The sequence below is a fragment of the Lonchura striata genome, chromosome 12 (genome assembly GCF_046129695.1).
Source record: "Lonchura striata isolate bLonStr1 chromosome 12, bLonStr1.mat, whole genome shotgun sequence".
NCBI classification, from domain to species: Eukaryota; Metazoa; Chordata; class Aves; order Passeriformes; family Estrildidae; genus Lonchura; species Lonchura striata.
In genome coordinates, this window is record NC_134614.1 from 7,743,198 (window position 1) to 7,764,141 (window position 20,944).

General features: G+C 40.5%; 1 protein-coding gene across 8 annotated transcripts in view; it reads right to left on the reverse strand.

Moving 5' to 3' along the window:
* DOCK3 (dedicator of cytokinesis 3) overlaps positions 1–20,944 on the reverse strand; it is a 183,835-nt gene that overhangs the window by 35,447 nt on the left and 127,444 nt on the right. For 6 of the 8 annotated variants that reach the window (XM_021529159.3, XM_021529158.3, XM_021529160.3 and 3 more), the window contains exons 23-35: positions 20,164–20,334; positions 16,043–16,235; positions 14,996–15,123; positions 13,902–14,048; positions 11,796–11,894; positions 9,614–9,708; positions 8,034–8,109; positions 7,053–7,153; positions 6,720–6,778; positions 5,183–5,331; positions 2,827–2,912; positions 1,048–1,074; positions 830–925 (exon numbers count right to left, since the gene is read on the reverse strand). In XM_021529159.3, coding sequence (XP_021384834.1) covers positions 830–925; positions 1,048–1,074; positions 2,827–2,912; positions 5,183–5,331; positions 6,720–6,778; positions 7,053–7,153; positions 8,034–8,109; positions 9,614–9,708; positions 11,796–11,894; positions 13,902–14,048; positions 14,996–15,123; positions 16,043–16,235; positions 20,164–20,334 — 1,427 coding nt within the window. The remainder of the gene's footprint in view (positions 1–829; positions 926–1,047; positions 1,075–2,826; positions 2,913–5,182; positions 5,332–6,719; positions 6,779–7,052; positions 7,154–8,033; positions 8,110–9,613; positions 9,709–11,795; positions 11,895–13,901; positions 14,049–14,995; positions 15,124–16,042; positions 16,236–20,163; positions 20,335–20,944) is intronic. The other 2 variants (XM_021529156.3, XM_021529155.3) reach the window with 2 other exon arrangements.

Genomic DNA, 20,944 nt, shown 5'->3' on the forward strand with positions numbered 1-20,944 from the left:
CCTGCATTCCCTTTAAATGTGTCTCCAGTACCTGGTTGTGCACAGTAGTAGTAGAGCAGTTGTTGCCAGGAAAAAAACAGGAGATTGGATCAAGGAGGTAGGGATAACAAAAAGAGCAAACCAAAAAGCACAGCAAAGGATTTGGGACTGCAGAACACCCAGCCTAGTCAGAGGGTTTCACCTCTAATGAGCAGCAGCAGAAGGAAAAGCTATTTGAACTCTTGTCAGTAGGCTAAAGATAGAAATATCTGGGGCAGTTCTATATAGGTTCAAACTGCCTATTATTAAAATAAAACCCTCTGTGTGTGTATATATAAATCTAAAGTTAAAATATTTCCTTCTAACTAAGTCAAAGCTCAGCTGCATTGACACAACAGTCCTGCAAACTTCAGTTTGAAACTAAATGAAGGCTGCCTAATTTATAGTGAAATCTTGCTCATGAGCCACCAACTGATGTGTCAGAGTTCCCAGATGGAAGTTTTCCAGCTCTGCAGGCCTGGATGAGGCATTCAGCACACCATGGTTCAATGAGGCTTTGGAGATCACTCTTGCATTTAACATCTATTTCGTTGAATTAGGTGAGATCATTTCAGTGATAGAAGGAATTAATGTTTTAGCAACCTGAATAAACCTCAGTACAAAACTATCAGGAACGAGCACACAAGAATGAAATGAGTATTTGGGATGTTTGCTCAGAACCCAGCAGTGATGCATTGGTTTGCATGTATGCAGCTTGACAGTCAATAAAAATATTCCCTGTAGGAATTTGGTACCATGTCTTATGACAAACTTCTTATGCTTAGAACATGTTCTTGCTGCTGCCAGATACCTGTAGTCGAGCAGACGCTCCATGAGCCGAGTGACAGACGTGACAAAAGAGATTCCAGTCTCCCGCCAAGTTTCCTGCTCAATCTTCTCCAGCAAACTGTTTGGAGATGGGAAGACAGCAGGTGAGGCTTCCAGGGAAATGGTACAGGGCATGCAGACTGATACAGACAACTTGGTTTTGCCCTCATCCAATAAATTCCAGAAGAATTAGCATCTTACCTGGGATAAGGCCCAAAGAGTTGGGTTCTACTCCAGGCAGCATGAAGTAAAGACAAGGAAATTACAGAATTGACAGGAAAAGGGAAAATATCCCCATACTGCCATTTGACATATATGAAGAAGAGCAACACTCATGGCAACACTTGATTTCCACATTATTACCTGTAGCTTAAATACCACTAGCAGCAGTCAGAAACTGAAAAGGAGTCCAAACCTACTGCAAATATTTCTTCTTTGCTCATCCCTCCATAAGTTTTCATCTCTAATCTGCAACCAACCAACCCTGAATCACATTGTATTTAAACTGGAAATAAAAGCAATCTGCTCCTGCCTAGCACTGGCAGTACAGTGAGCACCCATGTCACAGAGTTGTGAAGGAAGAGAGAAGGCTGGAACAAGAACAAGGAACATTGTGTTTCAAAAGTGAAGAAAGAAAGCAAATTTACATGCCAGTTTCCCTGAAACTGGATTTCCAGTCAAAGAATTTGTCACTTCTAGGAAAGAAATTCTATTGGGTGTCGCATCCTCCAAAGAGGCAAACTTCAGTAGTGTGATGATTTACAGCTGAGGGATCCAATTCCCTTTTCAGCAGTATAGTTGAGACAGTAGAATTCAGGGTCAACTGTTTTTTTCACACAGCATTTACCAATTTGTGGAATTTTTTCCTCAAATTGTCTTCTCATATTGTTTTTAGACAACTTGGTGGGAAATATAAACTAACTGGTTGCTGGAATTCCAGGCTATGTTTCTTGGTAATGCATCCAATCACTATTACCTAAACATGAGTAAACAGCTACAGCCCTTGAATTCTTAACATTTCAGGTAATGAATGTCTTCAAGTATAGCAAAGGCACACTATTCCTCTTGCCACGTGAATAAGAATAGGTATTTCCTTTATCCCTGAAATAGACTTACTTTGTCTGTACACATAAGATCCAAGACTTCCCAAGGCTGTATATACACAAATCCAAACTGAATACATTTCCATACTTCCTGAGGGATGGGCAGGCTTATCTAGCTTGAAATGAATGAATGTGCAATTGCAAATTCAGAAACAGAATTATTGATTCCAGCAAAACAAAGGTTTATGCCTCAAACAGCCAGTGTGCTACTGGGGGCCACGTAAAATTGGAGTATGGCTAAAATTCTGCTAATGATCTCTGTGGCTCACTAGAGTATTAAAAAACGTGGGTTAACTGCTCTGGACTCTCAAGAGTTTGAAATAATTCCTTCTGAAATAAACAAGTAACACTCAAAATGAAATTTGGAGAGAAATCAGTAATCAAAAGTAGTGAAGTGTAAAGTCAGACATAAAATCTTCATGTTTATCCTTCTGAGTATGAACTGTTGGTGTGAAAGGAAGTGTCACAATGGAGGAAGCAACTGGCAACTGTTGAACCAACCAAAACATGGCCTTCAAAAATAGGAGGAAAGAAAGGAAAATGCTGAGGAAAATCTCCTTTGCTCTGTAGATAGTGTCTCTTTAAACAGTCCTCAGACCAGGATCTCACTCCCTGCTATGGAAAGAGAAGGGTCCTAGCTCCTCCAGCAAATGAATTTTTGATAGGAGGATGATAACCTTTTATTAGATGTCACAGAGTGAAGACAGAGAAGAATTTAGGTCTCTATTACTTCCAGCACTACTTCACTGAGCCATTCCATGGAAGCCTGCCAGCAAGCCCTTTCCTGCCCTCCCAAAGATCTGGGGCTGCACAGATCAGTGCCTGACTCTTCCAATGGCTCTGCACAACACAAGGAGCATGAACTGGCAAAGCTTACAGCAGGCTGAAGAGTTCCCTGTAGTTCTCATCACCTTTTCCTTCGGACACCAGGCTGTCCAGCTTATCAATCAGCTCGGCCTCCACCTGCAGGAAGGAGACCAAATCCATCACTCAGAGACTCCTCCAGTGAACCAGCACATCAGGTAAACTGGATCCTGAACTACAACAGAATACCCAGCACCACTGCTCTGCTGTGCTGCTTCTGCTGGTGGAATCGATTTGCAAATACCCAGGCATCAGTATATTAGAAGATTATTTGTTCATTAAACCCCACTTTTTAAGCCTCTCTATGATTATATAAAATTTTTGCTTTTTCTTTCACTTGTATAAAGGGCCACACCAACATCATTATGTTTCTCTTAGAAAAATTTTGAATACATATTAATTCCCACCCTCAGTATCAAGTGTGATATCAGATATTCTGATAAAATTGATTCAAGTGCAGAAATTGATGTATGTAACATTGAACAAAAACAACTTCATGAAGTTAGAAATTTTGCAGAAGACAGTTTCACTACTAGTGAAGACAGAGGTTCCTAAAGGCTGAAACTATTTGCAGAAATATGGCTTACTTTTATTTAAAGACAAGCATAGTTTGAACATCTCAACATTTTTCAGCTGCCAAATTGCAAAGGAAGTAAAGATGGGAAGGAAAAACAAATCAGCCAGTGGCACACAAATGGACTTGGTGCTCTTGCTGCTGAAATCATTAAATTGAGACCTGATTTCATCCCTGAATCAGACTGTATTGTTATCCAGCCTTGCTGAAAAAATAACCTTGTAAAAACATGAACTGAAGAAAATTATAAAAGGGCTTGAAAATTAATTTTCAGGGTTCTTATATTTTCTGGCAAACACCTGAGTATTTAAATAGTGAAGAGGAGCTCAGAATTAAAAAAAACAACAAAACTCCCTGTGTTTGTGATCTACAGTGACAACAGAAATCAGTAATGTCTTTGTCCAGCTGTCCAGCATTATACTGGAAAGCAAATAACTGCCTGGTTCCAGCAGATAATGTTAATGAGGTCTATTACCTCCTGGAGTATTTAACTATTTATTTAATCACTAATACAGATGATTATTTCATCCTTAACCTTAGAAGGTTACAATATCTGCTTCATAAAACAGTGTGGAAATTTGCTCCACAGGTAATTTAAGAAATATTCTTGGAGCTGTAGTTTAAAATGCATTAATGAGTATAAAAATTAAATGAACATTACAAAGAGTTCATCTTGATAAAGAAAATATAAATAGACCCAGGAACTCGAAGGTGACTGTAGATGCTTATTACTGTAAATTCCAGTGAAAGACTGTTCTATTGTTATGCTAAAACCAGTAAAAAGAGCACTACGATCAAAATGCTATTGCAATAATAATAATAGTAAATAATAACAATTGTAGCAATCATGGGAGGTGAAGAGGAAGAAAAACAAGCTCCTGGTAATACTTTTCCACACAGCCTATAATAGATCAGGTTATGGGAAAGGTCTGCTATTCTCTTGGAATGATAGATTAGATCTGGCATTTTAATGACTGTGCAAATAACTAATCACATGAATTATGATAATTTAATGGTGATTTACTCCTTCAGAGCACTTCTCTGCAGACACTGGTCCCCAGTATTGCCCCAGCACAATGACAATGAAACACTGTCATCCCAGGATCCAGACCAAACCCATCCTTCATTAGCAATGCTCTGCACTTCAGGGATCTGGTCTGCAGTGAAGAACCTAAGCAATTCTCTGACCATGACTGGGAAACAATGATGAAGATTTCTCTCCCTGATTTGCAATCAGAGCTCACAGCAGGTAGAAACTGCAGAGCTCTTGTTGGACTTAACCCTTCCCAGAGAGCTGCTGCAATTTCTGCAAATGAAAACAGCTACAAAGTCTGTTTCAAGGCATGGTATAATGATTTAATTATACAATACCACTTCCTAGCTGCAAATTGAAGACAGAGAAGCAGAGAGCATTGTTTTCACAAAGACTGGCTAAATCTTTACATCTCCATTTTTGGTTCTCAGTCTGACCCATTTAATGGCTGACTAATAATCTAAGTGAAACCACTGGGAGCAATGATAGCCCAGCACTTGCAAAATTCTTTTCCCCATCTGTAATGTGCTGAACACATCCCTCCTCTTCCCCATGTTCATGGGGAATGCAGTTTGCACTAAACAATCTTGGAGGTTTTGTGATAGTTTTGTGAATCAGGTCTTGAATTTTCTATTTTATATATATATCTTTACATGACATATTCACAGTCAGAAACAAAACAAAAAATAGAAACTCCTTGCTTCCAGCTGGACACTGCAGACAGAGAGAGCAAGGAAAGGAGAGCTTGGGAAGTGCCCTCACCTGTTTGAAGTTGCCATTCTTTCTCTGCTCCCAGTCCATCATGTCATGGAAGATTGGGATCATGATATTCCGGACTTCTGGTTGTGGAACAAGTGTAACACCCAAAAAGGGGCCAATCATTCCCGGAATAAAGTGAATTTTGTGCTCACCTGTAACAACACAAAAGAATTGTAATTAAATAAAAGCCTTTGATATCTGTCACTGAGAAAATAGGGAACCCTTGCAATAATGATATTTACATAGTAGTAAGCATGAGAATTACAAAAGCAAACATTATTTTCCTGAAAAGGAATATCAGTATTTGCTTTACACCATTTCTTGCAAAGTCTCTAAGAGCATTTTTAATTTCACTGTTAAAGCCTTCAGCAAAAAATGTCAGTGCTTTTTACTTTGCAAAGGAATTCAAACTGTCAAAAGTAACCCAACTGAAACATACTAACTGGGGGAAAAGAGGCCAGGGTACTTCCAACTCATGAAGATTTCGAAAGGGCTGGTGAGAACAATGGTACTTAATAGAGCACTTCTAGATTTCAAGGAGCTACAGAGCTCTTGGTCCCCACTGCTGTCTTGATGTCCTAACTGCCCTTGGCTGGGACCAAGTGGATCTTCTGCAGGAGGGACCTGAGGCACTTTGCTGACAACCTCTTCTGAGCCACACTACTGCACTGTTGCAGAGAGAACTCAACAAAGCCTGATCTGAAACAGCATCCAGTGAGAAATGTCTGCATCTACACATCCAAAACTGGCTTCTTGCTTCTCAGCTGAGATTGTCCAGTTTCTTTTTCTGGGTATTGGATCTCTGTTACCTTGGAGGGCCTTCTATTTTCCACAAAGATCCTTTGAACTGTGACCAGTTCTGGCTGTATCATTTCAGTTGTACAAGACAAATCAGGCTTATTCAGTTTTCTTGCTTCTGTAGTCTTTCTGACTGTTGTCTGAACTTGGTCCAGCTTGTCTTGCATTTATATTCTTTTGTGCTTTGTTGTTTCTTTTAGCTGTAAAAAGCAGGACTAGGCAAACTAATCTAGAATCAAGTGCACTTAGGGAAAACACTGTGACAGTAATATGGTCCCTCTTCTCTTACTCCAGATTCTTACGTATTTTCTCAGAGATTACAAAATCTCCTTTACTCATAGCATTTTACAGGGAGCTCCCCTTCAGTCGAATATCAGACAACACTTGTCATCTTTGTTTTTTGAATAGCAGCTCCTACCTATATTCCTACACATAAAATGTTTGCATTTGCCTTGGTGAATATTTTGTGGCCACATTATTAAGTTATCCAATCTGACCTTTGTCTGTTCTTTTAGTGATTCACCCCTTCTCATGTCCTTGTATTTGTGATCTCTATTGGCAAACATTTTGTTATTCTCCTCTAGAATACAGTGCAGAAGAGAGTTTTGGTGCGAGAAGTGCTTCTCTCCAGAGAAACAAAGGATTCTGTGATGCCACAAACAACTAAAAATTATTTTAAAATCTGACAGAAACAGGGATTTCCTTTGGCTTTGGTCATCAAGTGAGAGAGGGAGAGGCTTACCCAGGTTCTGCCACATGCTGAAGAGCTCATAGGCCATCATCACTCTCATATCACCATACCTGAGAGAGAACAGAGACACAGCTGCCCAGGGAACAAAACTTGCAAGGCCATGATGTGAAAAAATAATCAAATGGTTAAAAAAATTCAATTCACATTTATGTCAATGTAAGAATATCAAAAAACTTGACTAATCACTGATTGCTATATTGGGAGATCTAGTTATTCATTTCCCAGGCATTTCCACATCCCAGCTTTCATAATAAATCACAGAGACTTCTGGTGGGAAAAGAAGGCTCTTTTTTGAGGTGGGAACCAAACAAAACATATCCTTACTTATCCAGAATCTTCTTCCTCTTAGGTGGTGTGGCATTTTCTAGTTGGAGACTTGGCTGATTTATAAACAAAACTGCCAGGCTGAAGTAAGAGTTCCACACCTGCGACAAGCAAAGGAATTTCATAACATTACACTCCAAGAGGAAGTTTTAAATAAGTGGAGAAAGACATAGACTCCTTTCTGTAATCAATGGGTAACTTCAGCAACATGTCTCTTACTCTGGAGATACAAATTAACTCTTAAAGGCACAAATAGATTATTTAAACCCTTGTAGGAAGTGAAATTAAAGCCCCCACAAAAGCAATGCCACTGGTTTTTCCTCTTTGCACCAGAGCTGAAGAATTAATAAACTTGGTGATATTAGCAACCTTTAAAATTGTTTTTCTGTAGGTTGAACAGATTTTATCTGTCAAGAATCCCCAGAGATCAAATTATATCATGAATAGGACCTCTGTAATTTGGTCTGTTTTCCCAAAGAGATGAAGTTTTTGCCAGCTTGGTTTGTGCACTTGTCCCTACGTTCATGTCTGGCAGCTCTTCCCAACACTGAACTTGCTGCCCATCTCCAACTACATCAGACACAGTCCCTAGGATTGTGTTCCTCCAGGTTTTGTGTCTTCAGCCAGAGAGACCTCTGGGAGAGGAAGTTCATGAATGCCCCAGCTTCAGGAAAAGCATTGCCTGAGTTTACACTGCATTATCCACCAGACAGCATGCTCCATTAGCCCCATGCTTATGGAATTACTAGTTTCCTTTATGAGGGAATTAATTTTCCTGATTTGATCTTACACTGTATCTGTTCTACCTCCCATCAATTCCAGAGCAGATTCCATTCCTGTCCTTTATCCATTAGGTCATCTTCCTGACAGACACTCTAATAAATGCTGCAAATATCATCAGCTAATGGAGAGGGAAGCTCCTGTTCCTTCGTTACTGCTGGTTTGAAAAGATGTCAGAACATTTTCTGAATCAATTCTTACTTTAAAATCGAAGTCCGTTTCTGTGAAATTCTTATGCAGGGCAGAAGACAAGTACTGAACTGTTGTAACTATGATACTGCAGCCAAAAACAAAGAAAAGAAAACAAAAGAGAACATTTGAATCTGGATACAGCATATTACAGTGGTTGGTGGTGCTAGTTTTACTACAGGTACAGAGAAGTACATTCTTTGTGTAATCTCTGTGGTATTTACACAAGTCACTGTTCTTTTTTTAATGAACAATTTGTACTAATTAATACAAGATTATGAACTTTCACTAATACTGTACCTTCTAGAATTTACACATGAGCATTTAAAATCCTGTCTATTTTGCATGGCTGGGCCATATGACCACCAGGGAAATGGAATAATACACTCCTTTTCCTCCTGTTCTAAGCAGAATGTTTTTTTCCCCAGAGAGAATAACTCAAAAAGTTTGAGCTGTCCTTGTTCTTGTCTATACAATGGTCCTTTATCTCAATCTCATTCAGCTCAACATATTTGTATTTTGCTAATATCTGATTTTGTGTTATTTTTTCTTGGTGACTTACATACACCTTATTGAAAGGCAATGAAGGCACATGAGAGATTCAGGAATTGATAAATGGCATGTAGATAAGGCAACCATAGTATCAAAAGAAGCACATCTCTGATTCACATGCAAGCAATCCTTCAGCAGCACTGCTAAATGTGTCAGTGTAAAGCTTTGTGGCAAAAAGATGCCCAAGGGAACAGGTAACCTGCAGCATCTGAGGGAGCTACTGTTTCAGGTGAATTTCTTTTTTCTTACAGAACTTCATAGAATCTTTACACTTGAATTACTGAAATCCACTTCTTTCACTTCTCATTAGCAGGGTGGACTCGCAGAGCATTCAGCTCAGCTGAGCAGGCAGCCTTGAGGAGCATTTCCATGCTGCTTCCTCAGAGTGGGAACACTCCAGCTGTCCTTCAGCCAGTGGGAATTCCACAGCTAGTTCAGCTAAGGGAACTAGTGGATAATCCCAGCCACCCTGTGTTCAACACTGCTGCTGATCTAAAGGGCACAGTACTTAACCCAGCAGAAGCAAGAAACTGAGATAAAAAGGAGCATTAAAATGGCAGATGAGAACTGAATTGAGAAGGAACTCTGTGTAATGCTTTGGTGTCATGGCTGGGGTTTGCTCCCCCTTTTCCAAAATACCCGAGAGCCTCTCCTTGCCCGGCTACAGAGGGATGTTCATGGGAAGAAAAAGATGTTCAAGGCAGGGAGTCCCTGACAAGGGAGGGAGAGGCTCATGAACAGCCCTTGGTGTGGGGAGCTGGGCTCACCCTGTGTGCTGGAGCTGCTGGGTCACTCAGCCCCTCACCCTCAGGGCAGCTCCTTCAGCTCTGCTTTTAACTCCTGCCTCTGAGAATGCTGCTGGAGTTTAACAAACCCATGAACACTCAGGTTTGGTCTGGAGTGTTAAAACAACAGCAGAATGAGGATGAGTGCTCCAGAATTCCTGGCTTGATCCTCACATCTCAGTCTGAGGAAAATCACTGCCCCCAGGCTATAACAGCCACAGGATGGCAACATTTTATACCTGCTCCTCTACTTACTTGCTGGTGAGCAACCTCATCACCATCCAGTCTCGAGGAAAGACACTCATCTTCATCAGGTTCCGAAACACACAGAAAATCTTCAGGAGGAACTCCTGTCACACAGGGAAAAATATGTAAAAGTCAGCAGCAGTTGCAAGTGAATCTATTTTCTTGATTGTAAGAAGGACAATTAAGCTAAGTGTGCTCTACTTGAACTTTCTGTTGCAAGGCCATTCACCTGGAAACATGAAAAGCAACACACACTGGAATATGGCTCCATTCCTTTGTTTGAGTCTAATATACAAGTTCCAGCTTCTTTAAAATCTTCACTTCTACAGGTAGATGAAAATCTTCCCTATGTGCATAATTGTATCTGACTTCTCATTTTATCACCCAGAGTTCCAGTGTCAATTTGCAGCTATTTTCAAATATACTGGACTCATAATCACTTCTTAATGCATTCATTTTATTAATTTATCTGTCCAAATTTCTTTGGACTTACGTCACAATTTAAGAACTAACCACAACCCCAGCCCAATAAAACTCCCACACAAGCTTTCTAAAATAGTACTAGAAAATCCCATTTCTGGCAATGCACAGCAGCAAAGAGCTCTTCTTAGACACATTCAGCTGGCTGTTTGCTTTCCAAAAAAAAAAAAAAAATCCCCAAACCTGAAGACATTTCTGGTTTTTGACTACCTGCACCTCCATGCCTATACAGAGCAAGAGCAAAGATCAAACATGACAAATTTTTGGCCTCGCAAACTATGATTTTGTTGTTTTGTTTTCCTTCCAGAAAAAAATCAAAATAGCAGAGAAATTGGTAGACCATGGATGCTTCAAAACCATACCAGCATTATGCCTTAAAGGAGGGTGGGTGATTAATATCTTGGTGCAACTGAGCTCAGAGTAAAACATTAGAAGCTCTTTGACTTTTGGCCTCATTTTGCCCAAAGTGTAACAGTGGTGAATAAAATGCCTTTCCATGCCAGAAATAGTATTGAAAATATTATAACAGCCACATTCTATGGGAGAATAGAGTAATACATAAAATCTTCAGCCTCTCTGGTACTCTTGGAACATACTCAGATTATCAGAGATACAACAGTTCTTTTGGGCATAAAGATAAATTTTAGTTCAATGACCTTTCCACAAGTCTGACATAAGAACTATAGTTTAGATGGCTTTTAAAATAGCTATTAAAATTTATTATGAATTAATTTACCAAATCATTTTCCTGTGAGCCATTTGAAAGTTATCAGAAAGGCAGCAATCTCAGATAACTATCAACCTGAGATACACCAAACCCTGCAACCTAAAGATAAGAATTTTATCATCTCAAATTCATCTCCCTGATTTATTCAGCTTCTCTATATGCACACAAAACATTTCAAAGCTGAAAGTCTATCCAGAAAGGACTCTCACTGTTTCTCCATTCCATATGTTAAGGTAACAGAAGTTCCTATCATATTACATTGTTCTTATTGTGCATATTTGAGTGCCATGCTAAAAAAATTGTTTTAGATAAAAGCTTGTCTTTATTGATAGGATTAGTCTGCCTTTTAAACAGAAGTTGCTGGAGATACTCCTCTTCCCCATTGAAGTTAAGAAGTTCTGCTGGTATGAAATGTGCCATTTCAAAATGTCAGAGGTCTGTGCCCCTCACCAACCCTTGCTGTTCATGGAGAGCCATAATTTAAGCTGATGTTCACAAAGAAGCATGCAGGAAGTGGAGTGGTAAGGTTACAGCTTTCCCAAAAAAGATTTCATCTGCTAGAGACATTTGTAACCCCCAAAAGTCTTGAAATTCTCTTCTGGCATAAAATCAATGTCCTTTGTAAGAAAGCTCCAGTGCATACTGATCGTGTAGCAAAATGCTATACAACAAGTGATTTCACATTCACAGGATTGAAAAGTCCTGTTCCTCTGCCTGTGTTTTATATGTAACAATTACAATATCTTTTATGTCCGATAACATCTATCCTGGGACTTTATTTGCTGTTAAAAAGATAATTCAGTGCCTTGCAGTCTTAAATGTGTTTTTGCAACACTACACCAATGATTGTAAAAGTGAAAGGAAGGTCCCTGATCAGAATGCCAGTGGATAGGAATGATTAACAGGGCAAGTGATGCTGGAGGGATTCCCCTCTGCTGTCCCATTCTGAGGGAATCACCCTACAAACATCACATCCTTCTGTACCTTCAGTTCATCCTTGCTTTGGAAGTTGTCCAGTAAGTGCTGGAAGTGAGTGTCTGACATCTGACGAAGCAAAGATAAAAGGCAGGAGACATATTCTCCCTGTTGACCAAAGGAGAAACTCTTTCATTCAGACAATCTGAAATTTCACAGGTACAAAGCTTAATCTGGGGGAAGGTATAAAGGGAGGGGTCTGAAATGGCCCCGATGCCTATGAGGGGACAGCTGACATGCACAGAGATTGAAATTACTGCAGGTTAACAGTCCCTGAGTTACTGTTAATACAGGGATACACCTCCAGGAGGCTCCTCCACAGATGCCAGTTTTAAAGATATTTTAATCAAAGTTGTAGTCTAAACAAAAATAATTTAAAATTATTAATACAGACATTAAAAAGCACCCTCCAAGCATGCAGGTTTTGACAATACCTTTTTCAGGTACTTAATATACAGTGTCTGTCAGAGGCGTGACTGCAGCTCATGCCAATAAACCAGCAGTTATTTGAACTAAGTGACTCTGACCTGTAAAGCAGTGACAGCTTGGGATCAGGCTGGGCTACAGAAGGAGACTGGAAGCTTGTAAATATATAGCTTATTAGTGTTCACCAAGTTCTGTGCTGTCAAAGCTCCAGTACTGACAGATCTGAAGTCAGATTTCCTGAGCACAGTCTGGGTAAGCCTACATGAGCAACAATTACATTTCTGTAATTCTGCAAAGCAGATGCACCCTAACTAGTTACCACAGCATCCCAAAGTGTTTTCCAAAGAGGAGCTCCCCCATTTTACAAATCTGAAAGCAAAGCACAGAGAAGTTAACCAATCTGTTCAAGAGAACAAGCAAAGTTGTGCCAAAAACATCAGGACTGGGTCTGTTGACTGCCAGTCCCGTGCATAACACTATTTTTTTTTTTTCAACGGAGAAACTAATTTGGAAAATGCACAAATCTAAGCCATATCTAATAAGAATCCATATATCACTGTGCTGTGAAATGTAAATTGAGGAGCAAATACAAGGGACTGTGCCTTCCATTTTATTGTTGCTCTAAATGGCTCAAGCATATACCCAGAAGCTTTGACATGGGTTGTTGCAAGAAACTTTCCAGGGCTGTACTTCACTAGGAAGAAAGATGTGCTCTTCTGTGTGAGCTGGCATGAGGGAAACAGCAGTAAGTCAAATGGCAGCAGTAAAAGGAAACTCAGCTATTACTGGACATTTGCAAGCCAGTGCCTTTCTTCTGTATCAAAGCACATCTCATTAACTGAGCTAACAAGGAAAGATCCAACCTTCTCTCTTGTGTGAGAAGTGCACCTTAGTGCACATCTGCCCCCCACAGCACTGCTGAGGTTTCAGCCATTTGCTAGAAAAACAAGTCTAAAAAAAGGATGTTCTGAACAGCAACTTAACATCCTCCATTGTGCAAAAGCTGCATTAGAGACTCTGACAAACAAAAATAGGCCAAAATAGGCTAGAATAGAAAAGGGCAGAAATCCAGGAAAGAAGAAGGCTGAACAGCAAAATTATATTCTTTTTCTTCTCTTCCACTGCAAATTATTTTTTTTTTCCCTGTGGCTAAGGTTGGCAGCCTGGGTAAAGTGGTGGCTTCCCCCACCAAGCTCAACAGCTCATTTGACTCAGTGTCTCTTAATTTTTTTTTAAGAAGTATGTTGTGTTTCATTTACATGAAATAATCAGTGACCCTGGGCAGAAGCTCTCCAGGGTGTTGAATAAAGGGATTTAACCACAGAGCACTGTCATAGTCTCAGCTTTGGGGATCACAGCCTGATATTCATTACAGCCCTTGGTGATATCACCTTAGGGATGAAGCCCAAGGCAATTCCCTAGTACCTCAAGTCTTAAGCAATAACTCTCAATCACAGCTGTAAAGACAAACAAGAAAATAACCTGGAAATCCACTAAAGCTTCCTGAGCTCCACTGCTTCCTGCAGCCCTAGTGCAAGGAGGAATAAATGGGTTTGTGGCTTATTAAGGGAAAGAGACAAAGCCCTGGGCATTCATGCAGCAGAGATGATGATGAGGTGCCAGTGGTGGTGAGGGACTGAACCAGAGGTTAGAGAAGCAGGAAATAGAAACTGATTGTTAGTTACTAACAGTGATTTCTGCTGTGCACTGCGGGCAGCGCTGCCCTCTTACCGCCTCCTGAGACTGCGATTTACTCATGATTGTGAGCAGAGTTTGTAACAGCACGTCCAGGAGGCTCTCCACCATCATCTCAACCTCCTCCACGACATCTCCCTCCTACAGCAAGTGGTGAGCAAACACAGTTAGGAACTGGAGAGATGGAACTGGTAAAGACAGTTCTGCTGAGTCAGCCATAGCACAGGCTCCCTGGCACAGAGAGCTCTGTAACAGGCTCACAGAAGTACAATCAAAGTCCTCATTGTACCACATCCTGTTGTTCTGTCAGTGTGTGTGTTACCTTGACAGTCTCTGACGGAAACATTCAGCGTCACAGCCATAAAGGTTAGTCTATAATCAAAGGTCTAGAACACAACAGGAGCAGATTATGTTCAGGAACCTTTACTCCATGGCAGTATTATTTTAGCTTATTTCCATGATGCCTTTCATCTCATTCCTTCCACACAGAACCATGACTTGTAATTGGAAATACACATTGGTATGAATTATATTTAGCACCATGAGCTTCCTACTTTAGTCAGGTGGGGAAACTTCACCACCCCCTCTTTGTGAGCATTGCTTTACATGATCTAGTTACCATTTGAGATGAGAGTATTATGACCATCAAAGCTGGGTGTTGAAACTCAGCAGCAGTTTCCAGAACTAAGTGGGAATTCATTGATTGGATAATTTTAGAGTATTCTTTTAATGTGAACCACAAAGTGCTAGTTACTGTCTCTGGCAGAACTGAAAGTATTTGAGCTATGTAGAACTTTTAAACTCTACTGACATCTAAGTTCTGGGCTTCCATGAAGAAAATTAAACAGTGTCAAAGCTGGTGAGGGTGTATGTGATCCCCCCTCCTAACAGCAAGCACACTGTGTAATCGGGATGCTCTGAGTCACACACAGAGCCAGACTCTCATTTCACATGTTCTCCTGTTACAGCACAATCTTGTTTTTAAAAGGTTCTTTGAAAAACCTGTATTAACCTATAAAAATTTCTCACTCTTCATTTTACTAAATCAGTGGTGCAAATAAAAAATTTAAATAATGTAGCAGATTTACCAAAGAACTGGTCTTGATTATGGAGAAGATACTACTGAGGATCCCAGAGCAGATAAGCAGCTCCTTCTGCTGTCGTAGGTGAAGGTGAATGTGGTGAAGGACTACAGGCAGCAGGATGCGCCGGGACTCTGAACGAAGGAAAATCATTACAAATGTAAGGAAAGAAAATATTTACAAACAATTACAGTGGATGGTTTCAACAAAATTCTGTGGTGTTATTATTCTCACCTTGTACTGAGTGCAATGATTTAAATGCACTAATTTGAGGTTCTCACTACAGGAAAGAGAAACCCAGTGGAGCTTTCTATCTTCCACTTTACCTTCATAATTTCTTTCATTCAGACCTTTATGTATGAAATACACTCACAATCTTCAGCCATTTTCCACTGAGTTCTTAAAGATTTTTAAAAATTCTCTTTAAAGTATATGTAAGCAATAATATATTTAAGTAGACTTTTAAGAATTAAAGAGTTACTAATGTGTTGAGCTAAAGAAATATCAAAGTTACAGCAGAAAGAATAAAGATACTTTAATGCAATGTGGTGAGTTTCTCACACAACTATCCCCCCTGCTTCTCAGGCATAAGCTGGCTGGAAAGGAGGTTTTTTTCCTGTCCATGGTAAGACCAATATAAAATGTAAAGTGAGATTTGGCAGTTTTAATAATTAAATAATTTTTTAATGTAATGTATATTAATCAACCTTTAGTAACTATGATGGATTTATAAACATTTCCTACCACAGTGAAACTTGTAAAGTATTTGTATTGAACAGAATTAACGGAATTACTGAATATTCCGAGTCGGGACAAACAAGGATCATGGAATCCAGCGCTGAAGTGAAAGCCCTTGGGAAAAGAGGGATCGAACCCACAATGTTGGCTTTATTAGCACCCTGCTCCAACCAGCTGAGCGAATGAATACATTTATCAATGACGCTGCCAAGAGAAAGAGCCACCAACATTACTGGCGTTCAGCAGGGAATTATTTGCAACAAAGCCACTGCAAAAGCACCCAGGGTGCTGCTGCCCCCAGTGAGCCCGGCTCACCTGAGAAGGAGAAGAGGCGGCTGTCCACCGTGCGGGCGATGGACTGGAGCTTCACCACGTCCATGGACTGGCCGATGTGCACCGTGCTGGGCATGCTGCCCAGCGTGCCCCGCACGAACTCCGCCACCTCCTGCACCGTGAACATCTGCAGCAGCTCGTCGAAGATGGCGGGGAACGAGTTCAGCAGGGCAGCCTGCGGGTACAGGAGGGAGCTCAGCTCCTGCGGTTCCCCACCTGCAGCTCAGTGCAGTGAGGTGGGAACAACAGGAACACTGAACGAAGGGGCTGCACGAGGCTACCACAGACTGTGCTATGGCTGGTGCTCATGGTTTGTGGTACCTGGAGCTCAGAGTGAACAAGTCACATGGAGCATAGAAAAATCAAGTACTGCTGCAATAGTGAATCTTAGGATGAGTAGAGCACATAGATCTAGCTTCAAAAAGCTGTATTTTAGAAGACAGCTTATAAAACAGAAGAAAAATTGAGATAGACTATATAGTTCATTTTTGTTGATTTACTTTTCTCAAGTAATACAACACTTGCTTCTGATTAGAGAGTTCTATACCAATTGTTTGTACTAAGCAACTACCCTAAGACAGTTAGAACTCTTCAGAAAATATTCTGAAGTGAAGAACCTGCTGACAGACCCTTAACCAGCTCTGCCATGTGACATTCCAGGATTTCTGCAGCAGGGGTGGGGTGTGAGTCCACGTGAAAGAGGCATCACATCATGCGAGTGTGCATGTGATTCTTGCAGTAACAGGTATTTGCAGTAAGCTGGAACTATCCTTGAAAGTGCTTCTTGAATGCAGAAATGGTGTCAGCACAACACCAACAAAAACCTCTTCATGTCTCATTTCCTATTCTTCAATTAAGTTTTTTGCAAGAGTAGAAAATTCCATGCACCACCCCATGCTCAAGTTCTACACACTGGTGTCCTATCAAACAACTGCCACCACTTCTAATGTTTTAAAATTCTTCCCTTCCTCTACATCCTACCCAAGCTTCACACCTGCTTCCTCATTGTAACTATTTTAATTCCCAGATGGTTGCTTTCTTGAGTCAGCCTCACCTCCAGTCTTCCCTTCCTGCCATTCCCACCTCTCTTCCCTGAAGCTCTCCACACAAACCCCTCAGTGATTTCCTGCACAAGTTCAGATTTACCAGACTTCACTGCAGATCTCTGTTCAGCTTTGCCCTTCCAGAGTCTCACCACTGCCAGTATTTCCTTTTCCTCAGAGATATTTTGTTTTCTCATTGCATAAACATTTCTTTATCTCTTCCATACTGACATGACTCTCCTAATCCATATAATCCCAGCCTCCTTCTTTGCCAAGTCTTTTTTCCTTCAACAGTGAAATCTATTTAATAGTATTTGAGCAAAATCAAGTTATTTGTACAACTAACATGGTAGAGCTCATTAAATTATTCTGAATATAAATCTACCTCCTCCTTCCACTCGTTCTCTCTCAAAATCTTATTTCTTACAATCAACTCAGATTCCACAACCCCCATAAGGCCTCCTTAGGTGTTGTCACCTATTTGCTCCTGCATACCTACAGTGTACTAACAGAATAAATAAGTATAAATTGTTTTACTAGCTCCTGGTACTCTTGGAAGGCAGTAACAAATCCAGTAACAAATCCAGCCACAAATCCAGTCACTGTCTTTATCTTTGGGGTAATACAAGTGAAATTACAATATTGGCCTAACAAATCCTTACAGGAGTTTTCCTAAACTTTCTGTTACTTTTAAAGCAGAAGGATTTCTGTATAACCCTTAGCAATCCAAGGTTAGGAATGGGATCTCTGCAGGAAGATTTGGAGCTGTCCTGAGGCAACATAATTTCAACAGTTCCTTGAAGGGTCCCATTATTGCTCAACACCCTAAAATATGCTGGAACATTACTCATGTCAAACTAATTGCCTGGGAGGAAGGAAATCAGTTTTACTCTCATTGCTGGAAAAAACGGAGATACTGAGATCTGTCACATATCCTCGAGAAGAGGACAAGTGTGAGGGAAATTATGTTTGCCAGGGCCTTGAGCATTTCTGTGGGTATATATATATACAATATAACTATTGTCCAGATTTCCAGAACTAATAATCAAATAAGAAACAAATGCTTGGCTCCCCTGAACAATTTGACTTATATAATCCTGAGTACACCCTCCGTACTGTCTTTCTGGAGTGTGGAGGCTATAAACTGGTCCGTGAGTAACTGAAATATTCCACATCTCCAAGATTTAAAGTACCGGCCACTTAAACATCAAACTCTAGTTTATATGCAGGAAGAGTGTTTGGGGTAGGGAAAGGAGAGTAACTGGGAACATCCACAATGAAACACTGGAGCAGTCCTGGGGATCATTACTTACAGAATTAAATGTCGGCCTTGTTGTGCCCCCACATTTTTGTGGGGCACCTGTCCCGGCTCCGCTCGCCTGCCCTCCAGGCTGGGGGGCCTACGGGGCAATGGGATCAGGGGGCAACACAGTGGCAAGGGGGAAACAAAAAGTAAACTTTTCAAAGATTCAACAAGGACAGGCTTTACAAATTACAAAAGTCCAAAGTAAGAAATACCACAGTGAGAGAAAGGAAGAAAAAAACTGAGAAAAAAACGAAAAAAAGGAAAATCCCCCAACCTCAAAGTGTCTCTCCTTCTCTATTTGCAACCAACACAACTAGAAAATATTCAGCAGATACTGCTTCTATTCACCATCACTTTGTCTGCAAAATTCTGTGCACTGATTTCTCTTGTTCCTGGCTCATCTTATTATACCCACTAATGGGTGATTAAATAAAACATTAGAGCAGCTGTTCTCAAATCTTTCAGAGCAGCTCCTTAAGAAAGGGATCACTCCATTGGCAGCTTCCTGAACCAGCAGAGTCACTACTTGGCTGCAATGTTCACAGCAGCTGCTTCTTTTGCAAAATACAGCAGGTGTTCCAAACATCTGTAATTCTGCCTTAGTGATTACAAACAACCTTCCCATTAACCAGGAAGATCTGTGTACTCCATTCTGACATTCTCTGAGCAGAGGCATCAAACAGCATGTTTAATATTTAAAATTTAAATGCAGCAGTATGTAATGCAGTATAGTGGCCTTTAAAACTGAACCCAAAACTCAGCAGCATCCTTACTTACTTCAAGTATTGTCTTCAGCCCACATGGAATCTTCATGAAGTCCCCTGGGCCATATTTAATGATGCATTAAATATGAGTATGGACATCACAACATGTTTGTGGTCAGACTGCACATGTTTCTGACTGTAATTTTAGTTGGAATTGTTCACATGAGTGCAAATACATCAGTTGAACTTCCCACTGTAATGCTGCTGTGACTGTAAGTATTGATCTGAAGTACTATAATGAAGGATTTAGAAATTCTTGAGGCCAACTGTTGCATACAAGTTGTATATTGTAAAAGAAAGGCGTTATAAAATCAGGCCTTGCTCTGCTAAATTACCAGCTGGCCTGTTATTTCTTCTAAGTGCAGCTAGCTAACTTCCCATGTGAAAAATCATAAGAGTGAAAGCAGTTAACACAACAAGCTATTCTGGTAAGAAAACCATTTGCACCTGTTCCAAACAAGAAACCTGTCCCATAAGAATCACTGAAGAAAATATGTAAACTAGCCACATATAGAGAGATTTGATAGATGTACACCCTAGCCATTTACCCACGAATAAACTGAGTGTCAGTATATTGCTGACCAATTAGGTTTAACACAATGCCTTCTGATATTTCCTACAAAAATGAACTATGTAAATAAAGGATGGGCTTTTCCTGCATGAAGAAACTGAGTCCCATGTGCTTTGTTGCAACACCCAATTATAAGACACAGGAATGAGGAAGACTTGAAAACACAGTTTACTTTTCTGAACAGCAAAAATTGCATTCTCATGTGAGAAATCACTTCCTCCTGGAGTGCCCCCAGTCCAGCTCACCTGTGCAAAACTCCTGTCTAATGCCATTAATGGGTGTCTTGTTTTCCAGCATCAACAGCTTGTTGTGGGGGCAAACTCCCCTGACCTGCATTTCACCCCATGTGCCCACACCTCCTACCCGCGCAGGAACAGCTGCCTTGTGGTTTGCCAGTGGGAGTGGAGGAAATAGCAAACCTGTGTGAAGATGAGAGTCTCAGAGCTCCTGCTGTCCAAGCTGAGCACAAATCTGATGGACTGGAAAAGCTCCTGGATGCTGGAGCGGAACTGCTCCTCCTCCATTCCACAAGTAGCTCTGGAGTAAAGGATCCGAGATTGGACAATGAACTTGAAAAGATATTCCAAGGCCTTAAGGAGCAGGAGAGGAAGGAGAGCAAGACAGAGAAAAAGAGAGAAAGAAAAATAAAGGAGCTTTAAAGAGAACCAGGAAAGACTCTACATGCATAATAACTAAATTCTTGAGCTTTAGAAAGGAGAATGAAAAACAGGCTTTATAAGTTACATAATTCAGCTAAGAAAGAGCTTCTCTTAGGCAAGTACCCATTCTCAACCAATAATCTTTGTTACTTGCATGTCCCACTAACAGAAAAATTACGCATTTACATCAAGGAGACAAATCGGAGTTACATAATTTGAGGAAAATTTTGGTCAAGGTAAAAAAGTTCTGGTTTTCTCATGACTTGGCACAATGAAGTGTCTGAAGAAGCTATTCTGTTTTCTTTCAAAATTTTTTAAGTGGCATTATTTAGAACTGCACTGATTTGGCAGCAGTGCCCATGAAGAAGACACATTGTTCTGAGCAGCTGTAACAAGTCACTGCCCTATCATCAGTTCTGAAACACCAGCCCAGCAAGGTGACACTTCACACACTTCCTTGATACTGACTGTGCACAACTGGCAATGCCAGAGTGTACCAAATATCAGGGACATCACTCCTGTGAGTACTTAACAGGATTCA